This window comes from Lolium rigidum, chromosome 3 (genome assembly GCF_022539505.1).
Source record: "Lolium rigidum isolate FL_2022 chromosome 3, APGP_CSIRO_Lrig_0.1, whole genome shotgun sequence".
NCBI classification, from domain to species: domain Eukaryota; kingdom Viridiplantae; phylum Streptophyta; class Magnoliopsida; order Poales; family Poaceae; genus Lolium; species Lolium rigidum.
The window spans coordinates 308860198-308868689 of NC_061510.1; the positions used below are offsets into that span (position 1 = coordinate 308860198).

The following is an 8492-nucleotide window of genomic DNA, read 5'->3' on the forward strand; positions in this document are numbered from 1 at the left end:
TCCTGCCGCCATAGGCAAGAGCGGCATGTTGCTACGTGTCGGCTGGGGGCACTGCCGCCACACTGAAGGTGGTCTTTTCCGTCAATTATACTCACATGTGGTCATTTTTGTCAATTAATTGGGTAGGGTGGTCCTTTGTGCAAAAAATTCGGAGTAGACGGGGATGTTTCGTGCAGAAGAAAACAACCAGCGCGCGCAAACCAAGACCTTACTGGAGAGCTGCAAATGAGGCATAAGAGGATGACAGATGGGTCCACTAGAAGAGATGGGGAAGAAGATGTCACGGGCGTGTCAGAGGAGAGAGAGAGAGATGGGGGAGGAGAGAGAGGAGAGAGAAGAGATGAGGTGGAAGATGAGAAACGGCCGAGTTGGTGAAGATGCTCTCACTGGAAAATGCTCTCGCAAGGCTAGCTTGAGAAGGGAAGAAGCTCTTTGGCTCTTTGCAGAGCTGTTAGGCTATAAAACCATTTTCTTGTCGCGCGAAGGTGCGAAGGTCCTGATTTCTCGCATTTGCGCCCGCGAGCAGCCGGACTGCTGCGCCCTCTCTCATTTGCAGTGGAGCGTATTTGGGAAGGTATGCATATCAGCATATGCAGTGGAGTGTTCTGTTTATGCGGCATTTTCTGTTCTCACCCATTTGTTCTGCGATTCCTGATTTGTGGTTCAAGTTGCTTGCTGTTTTGCTTATAATCATGCTGCATGCTATCCAGCAACACTGAAACTGGGGAAACCCTACCTGGTTTTAGGGGTGTCTTTTTCTTAAACCGTGCAAAATCAGCTACTAATATCGTGCACAAGAGAACAGTCTCCAGAATGCACACAGTCTGCCTTGCTTTTTTTTTTAACTGCCGGTGCAGGGGTTGTTCCAGCCCGTTCTTGAACAACACTCAAGCTGGTTTTAAGTAATATTGTTATAATCGAGATGCACAATAAACGAAGGACGAAAAGTAAAACACTGCAGAGGACACGAGATTTTAACGTGGAAAACCCTTGCAACACACAAGGGAAAAACCACGGGCGCCAGCCAGCAAAACTTCACTATTTTGGTGGTGTTTACAAACGCCGTGGGTGTACAATGATGCGATGAAACCCTAGCGGCGGCTTACAGGGGAAAAATATATAGACGGTGGCAACGATCCGTACCGCGGGGGCTTCGCCCCCGCACCCCCGAGTGCACTGCTTGGGCCTCGGTATGGGCTAACTTCAGACTCGCTTCGCTCGGCCCAAGCCTACCGGCGACGGGCCTCGCTCCGCTCGTCAGAAGTTAGCCTCTTCTTGGAATTTGGATCACAATATAACAAATATGTACCCTTGTATCTAGTTTATTATTATTTCTGTATGAGATGATATCTTCAGGAATCTTTGACTAGTCTAATGAATGGTTTCTTCATACCAGATCATCGCATATTAACACATGGTTCATTTCCCACTGTTGGTATAAGCTTACTTGAGTGTTTACTCATCACATGCATGGTTGGCGTCCCTCACTTAGGTCTATATAACAGGCTGTGGTGACTGAATACTGGCAAGATGGGGAGTTTGCACAAGATCACATATGTTCTCGTCACGTTCTGCTTGCTGGTGCTGGGGAGAGCAGAGTATCTCAAGTACAAGGATCCAAAGCAATCTCTCGCTGTTCGCATCAAGGATCTGCTTGGTCGGATGACTCTCGCAGAAAAGATAGGACAGATGACTCAAATTGAGAGGGAAGTTGCCACGACAGAGGCTATGTCCAAATACTTCATAGGTGCTTCATATTTTACTTATGCTACAACAACTGCAGATGGTGAATGGCTTGTTGCAGAGTTTGTATGTGTAACCAATTGGTATGATGCAGGTAGCGTGCTGAGTGGCGGAGGCAGCGTGCCTGCTCCTCAAGCGTCTGCTGAGGCTTGGGCTTCAATGCTGGCCGAAATGCAAAAGGGTGCTCTTTCTACCCGCCTAGGTATTCCGATGATCTACGGTATTGATGCTGTCCATGGTCACAATAATGCCTACAGAGCTACTATCTTCCCCCACAATATTGGGCTTGGAGCTACAAGGTAGAAACTGTTTTTACTTGTGATATGATAGTCAAATGTCATCTCATCCTAGTATTACATTAGATCGAGTCAGTTTTTCCGAGGAAAGAACACTAACTTTGATGCATACAGTGATGTTGCGATGCGTATGTTGGTCTATATTTATGCGTATTGTGGTCTTCCAGGGATCCTATGCTGGTGAAGCGTATAGGAGAAGCAACGTACTGCTCTTGAAGTTAGAGCAACTGGAATTTCTTACGTTTTCGCTCCGTGTATTGCGGTAATGGATAACACTGATTGCTTGTTGCATGCTTTAGTCTGGACTTGGTGCAAACATGTCTTCTTAATCCCTTTGAACTCATTTATATAGTTTACTTGATATTTCTCAGGTTTGTAGAGACCCAAGATGGGGACGCTGCTACGAAAGCTATAGTGAAGACCCAAAGGTTGTCCAGGCAATGACCACACTTATCTCTGGATTGCAAGGCGATGCTCCGTCAGGTTACACCATATGTTGGTGGAAGGTAATGCTCCTACCGGATCAAACAGTTATAATAACTGAATTTTCGTGTGTCTCTTACACCCTAATAATTAATGTGTAAAAGTGAAAGTAGTGTTTCATTACAAGATGAACTAACTTTGATGCCACTCTCCTGTCGTGAAGTAAGAAGGTTGCTGCATGCGCAAAGCACTATGTCGGTGATGGTGGGACATATATGGGAATCAATGGAAAAGGAGCAGATGCAGCCACTTCAAAACCCTCCTAAACCCCTCGAAACATCAAAAACTATGGAATGGGGCGTCGTGGAAAGGCAACTCAGAGATGCCTCGCTTAATTCTGCGCCGTTTCCTCCGCCTCCCCCACCACCACTCCCGCCGCCGGTGCAGATTTCGTCCGTGAGCTCGCTGCGCGCCTTGCCGCCGGCCGCTTCCACGCATCCGTCGGCCTGGCCAAATCAGTACTCCTCCTCTCCTCCCACCCACCAGCCGCCTCCGCCTCCGCCTCCGTCCCCGACCTCTACCACGCCCTCGCCTCCAACGCTGCCGCCTCCCAGGGCGACCCGCAGGCCCGCTCATTCCTCTGTGACGCCGCCTCCGCGCTCGTCGTCGCGTCCGCGCACCTCCGCCTCCCCGACGGCGCGCTCCGGCTGCTATCCCTCCTCGCCGACGCCCGCGCCCCGCTGCCGTCCCTCTCCTCCTGCAACCTCCTCCTCTCCCTCGGCCGCCACGCCGACGTCCGGCGCGCTTTCGACCTCCTAGCCGCCTCCGGAGCGCGCCCGGACACCTTCACATGGAACAAGGCCGTCCAGGCGTGCGTCGTGGCGGGCGACCTCGACGAGGCTGCGGGGATGCTTCGTCGGATGGGTTGCGAAGGCGAAGGCACCCCTGCTCCAAACGCGTTCTCCTACAACGTGGTCATATCTGGACTGTGGAGGGCTATTGACGCCGCCAAGGTGTTCGATGAAATGGCCGAGAGGTCCGTTCTGCCGAATCATGTCACCTACAACGCGATGATCGATGGGCACATCAAGAGAGGGGACCTGGACGCTGGGTTCAGGCTGCGGGATCGGATGCTGCGAGTTCACGGCCTCAAGCCGAACGTGATCACTTACAATGTGCTCTTGTCAGGGCTGTGCCGTGCTGGCAGGGTAGGCGAGACGGCCACTGTCTTGGATGAAATGGTGTCACGAAAGATGGTGCCAGATGGTTTCACATATAGCATTCTGTTCGATGGCCATTCCAGAGCTGGAGACACGCAGGCCATGCTTTCCTTGTTTGAAGACTCTGTGAAGAAGGGTGTGAAGATTGGGGCTTACACTTGTAGCATCTTGCTGAATGGTCTTTGCAAGGATGGAAAGGTTTCCAAGGCTGAAGAGGTATTGCAGGCGTTGGTAAATGCAGGACTAGCCCCGACAAGGGTTATCTACAACACTCTGATCAGCGGGTATTGTCAGACTGGAGAGCTTGAAGGGGCCTTTTCGATCTTTCAGCAAATGAAGTCACGCCTCATTACGCCAGATCACATCACGTATAATGCACTAATAAATGGTTTGGGTAAGGCTGAAAGGATCACCGAAGCGCATGATTTGGTCCTGGATATGGAGAAGAATGGAGTGTGTCCCACTGTGGAAACTTTCAATTCGCTCATTGATGCATATGGAAGGGACGGACAGCTTGAGAAATGTTTCATCATGCTTTCTGATATGCAGGAGAAGGGGATAAAGCCAAGTGTTGTTTCCTATGGTTCAATTGTCAATGCTTTTTGCAAGAATGGAAAAATACCAGAAGCAGTAGCTATTTTGGATGATATGTTCCATAAAGATGTTTTACCAACTGCACAGGTGTACAACGCTATCATAGACGCATATGTAGAGTTTGATGCCACTCAACTGGCTTTTATTCTAGTTGAGAAGATGAAGACCAGTGGGGTACCTCCAAGTATAGTTACCTACAATTTGTTGATTAAAGGCCTTTGCAAGCAGTCTCGGATATCTGAAGCAGAGGAACTTATTTACAGCTTAAGAAATCATGGGTTAACTCCTGATGTTGTCAGCTATAATACTCTAATAGCAGCATACTGCTACAGGAGCAACACTGACAGAGCCTTGGAGCTTCAGAAAGAAATGTGCAATTGTGGCATCATGCCCTCATCGAGAACGTATCGTATGCTTTTTAGTGCATTAGGTGGTGCGAACAGAGTACATGAGATGGAAAATCTGTATAAAGAAATGTTGGACAAGGATGTTGTTCCTTGCAGTGGCATATATGATATCATGGTTGAGGCATATGCGAAATGTGGTGATGAATCTAAGGTAGAAGCTCTGAGGAAGGATATGTCAAATAAAGGAATAGCAATTGAATATGACGCATCCGTGACTAACTGTGAGTTGTATACAGATGTAGTGAGTCCAGTTTGAAATTGACATTGTTTCTCACAATAACCCAATTACCGGAAGTGTTTCTTTTGCTTACCTAGTGAACCTTTGTGGTAAATAGCCATTGATAACATATACAACACTAGCTGTGAGCTGTATATAGCAAGTCAAAAAGCTGTCACTATTTCTCATTGCTCATAATGAACTAATGGTGAAGAGGATTGATTTCCTCACCTAGTGAACCACCATCCTTGAAAAGAGTTACCAAAGACCATCTTCTATCTTACAGGAACAAAACTACTATTGGTTAAATTATCCCAGCGCCATGAAAGTCTGTGAAAATGAGATACATAATTGAACTGAGCTACTATTAAGTGAAAGGGCTAGTTATAAGTTATATCCTACAAAAAATGGCTTTTCTTTATGGTTTTTATCTGTTTCAATTTTGTTTGGCTTTTCTAATAGTCACCTCAAACATGTAGAGATGGTGTGTGGCATATTGGGAAGTGGTTGCATACATGAGAGGGTTGTCAACTTGTCATGGCAGTTGGTTGTGTAGTTAGTATTATAATTCTGTGCATGAAGGTAATGTATGATCTTAAGATAACTTCTAGATTTACCTTTTAATAGTCAAGCTTCAAGGATTTCGAGTGCGACTAGTCGATGAGTCACAAGTGCGAGGTCGAATTGGTGTCACGACTCGACTCATTGGATGAGTCGAGCGACTCATTTCACTAATCACGACTAGCAGTTTTTTTTTGAGTCAAGCGACTAAAAAATGACCCCGCTTGTCATATTTCTTTCAATACTGCCTGCCCAGTTCTGGAAAACCTAGATCGAGCTGCCCAGTCCCCCCCCCCCCCCATAAAAACCCAAAATGAATCCTCACTCCTGCCAACCTCCTGACCGCCGCCGTGAGCCAGCCGGCTGGCGCTGCTGCATGCCCATGACACTGCCACCTGATCCTTCTGGCTCCTGAACTTCCTCCACCGGTTGCTGCTGCTCCAAGGCTCCTCCACCTGCTGGCTGCTGGTGCTAGTCTGCTCTTCCGCCAGCGGCTCCTGCTCTTGCTGGTCTGCTCCTCCCCCGTCTGCTGCTTCTCCCAGGATCCTCCCCAACTGTCCTTCATCGCCCTTTTAGCGTATTACATATTTACATACTAGTATTATAATATTAGTAATTATATACTATGGTATTTTATACTACCTCCATTTCACAATATAAGCCGTTTTAACAAATTATTCTAGTTTGCTAAAACAGCTTATATTATGGAACAGAGTGATAGTACCTATTGCTGAACTCGTGACTAGTGACAATTAGTCTATGAGTTGCTACCCCAGATCGATTCATCGACTAGTAATCCTTCGCAAGCATTAATATATATTTTATAATTGTGTGCATGAAGGTAATGTATTATGGTTAGATAAATTTTAGTTCTCCTTTTTAACTATCAAGCATTAAATGTAGGTTTGATTATTGGAAGTCATGATTGCATCTTTTCCATGATTTTGACTGTTTTTGGTAGCTGTTCTATTTATGTGCTGAAGTAGCAAGCTATATTTAGTGGTGATGCTTTAATATCTTCCCTGCTCATTTTGAAAGGCGGTAACATTGTTGCTAAAAGTTCCTGAAGGCATAAGCTACTAATATTGTCCATGTCCTTCTTTTAGTTTCTGGAGAATTTTACCTTATATTATGCTTCACTTTGTACTGATTCAGACTGAAGTATCATAGTACTGACAGATGATGAATGATATATGTTTCCATTGAAATTGATTTTCCTCTCATATGATGAAGTGTACAAAGATTAAACAGATTGTTAACTGGTTGGTATTGTGTTCAGTGCATGTATTATCATCACTGCGACTGTGGTGTGAAATCAAAGTATCAAACCGAGTGCAACAAGAATAGACAGCTGAGTTGCATTCCTAAAAGAGAGACAGTTGAATTTTACTTTGTGATACTGTACAGGGTGGTAGAAATTTTTCTATTTTCTTGGCACTGCCTCTTTTTTGTTGTACTGAAGTTCTGATTTCATGAAATTTTCATGCATATTGCACATCCTGATCAGAGAATTAATGTGCTTGTTATTATTGTTGACACATTGCATATATTATGAATAGTTAAACTACATTTTGGTATGGTACATTTATTAAGGTGCGCTTGCTCTTCATTTTAATTTGGATGATTGGATCCCGGCCGTGTAGCTTGAAAAGTCGGAGTAACCACATTTTGGACATATTGTTAGTATTATGTCACACCTCGAAAACTCAAAACTTTTTTTCCCAAACCAAGAGCTTGTTCTAGTACAACCCCTTCCTCAAACTTTTCTTTTGACAACTTAACACTCTTTATTGGTTGCAAATCAGATTTACACCGTATATGAGAAAACTTGAGATACAATAGGCTCATGCAACCAAACAGAGGGAGGAGAACTCTTTGCAGATCTAGCTAGCTCATGAACCACTATATATATTGTATGATCTCCATCTTCCAGATCCCCAAATGAGTCTTCCATCGTCTTGATTATTTTCGATCAAGATTATTTTGGCAAGGAGATAGTGAGAATCAAAATATCAGCTCACTAGATGGAGTATGGTTTGCCACCCCAAAGACCAAGGAGGGCTTGGTGTTCATGACCTTGAGGTCAAGAATAGAGCAAAGCTTCTTACGGAAGATGGGGTTTGGCAAACTACTCTGCGGAGAAAGTATGTTGGCTCAAAAGCGATATCCCAAGTTATTTGAAAACCTGGGGATTTGCACTTTTGGACTGGGCTCTGTTGAAGTGTATAAGTAGATTGTCTAGCCCTTTTCATCAGTTCGAACTTTTGGTTCAATTGGCTAGTGCATGAACCTTAACATGGTATCAGAGGCCCAGGTCTCGAGTTTCAAATCCTGACTTTCACAATTTATTCTAAAATCCTCGCAGCCGCAGCCGCCGCCCGCCCCGGCACCCTGCCGTCTCGCGCCCGGCCGCCGCCGCTGCCTCTTTGCCTCTCTACACGTGTCACTACAACAAATGTGACATTCTATGACGCTCACCGTGACGATACAATGAAAAAACGTCAGTGAATAGTCGAAATTTCAAAAACTGTGACGTTTTTTGACTGAAACGTCATGGAATGAGCTTCATATAATGTCACATATGTTGTAGTGTGTTAACTTGTCTTCTCGTCTTTCCGTCACACGTGAGAGGGGGTGTTGAAGTGTATAAGTAGATTGCCTAGCCCTTTCCACCAGTTCGGACTTTTGGTTTAAGTGGCTAGTGCATGAACCTTAACAGTCTCATGGCGACGAAAAAAATACTTCTTTCCATATGTTTCTTTCTCTATCAGTGATGAATCGGAGATAAGGTTCTGGGAGGATAAATGGTTGGGAAACACCACGATCTGGGAACAGTATCCAGCTTTATACAATATTGTGCGTCATAAAGGAGATACCTTAGCTATGGCGATGGGTACCTCTTAGCCTAGTGTGACGTTCAGACGAGATCTCATTGGACCCTGGCTTGCATTTTGGAATGCACTGCTTCAGCGCTTGGCTTTTGTCCAGTTGTCACAAGTCATGATGAATTTCGATGGAATCTAAATGAGAA

General features: G+C 45.4%; 1 protein-coding gene and 1 pseudogene across 1 annotated transcript; both read left to right on the forward strand.

Annotated features, from left to right (window-relative positions):
* Positions 1–442: 442 nt before the first annotated feature.
* LOC124696827 lies at positions 443–2788 on the forward strand (annotated as a pseudogene).
* A 56-nt stretch (positions 2789–2844) lies between these two features.
* LOC124696828 (pentatricopeptide repeat-containing protein At5g12100, mitochondrial-like) lies at positions 2845–4939 on the forward strand. Its single transcript, XM_047229489.1, has 2 exons — positions 2845–2866; positions 2910–4939. The coding sequence occupies exons 1-2, from the start codon at positions 2845–2847 to the stop codon at positions 4937–4939; spliced, it is 2052 nt and encodes a 683-aa protein (XP_047085445.1).
* Positions 4940–8492: the final 3553 nt, after the last annotated feature.

Bases quoted from the DNA above. Each gene is read 5' to 3' on its own strand.
- LOC124696828 (XM_047229489.1), top strand. From the start codon at position 2,845: ATGCCTCGCTTAATTCTGCGCC. The intron at 2,867-2,909 runs GTTTCCTCCGCC...CCGCCGGTGCAG, and splicing joins GCCTCGCTTAATTCTGCGCC to ATTTCGTCCGTGAGCTCGCT.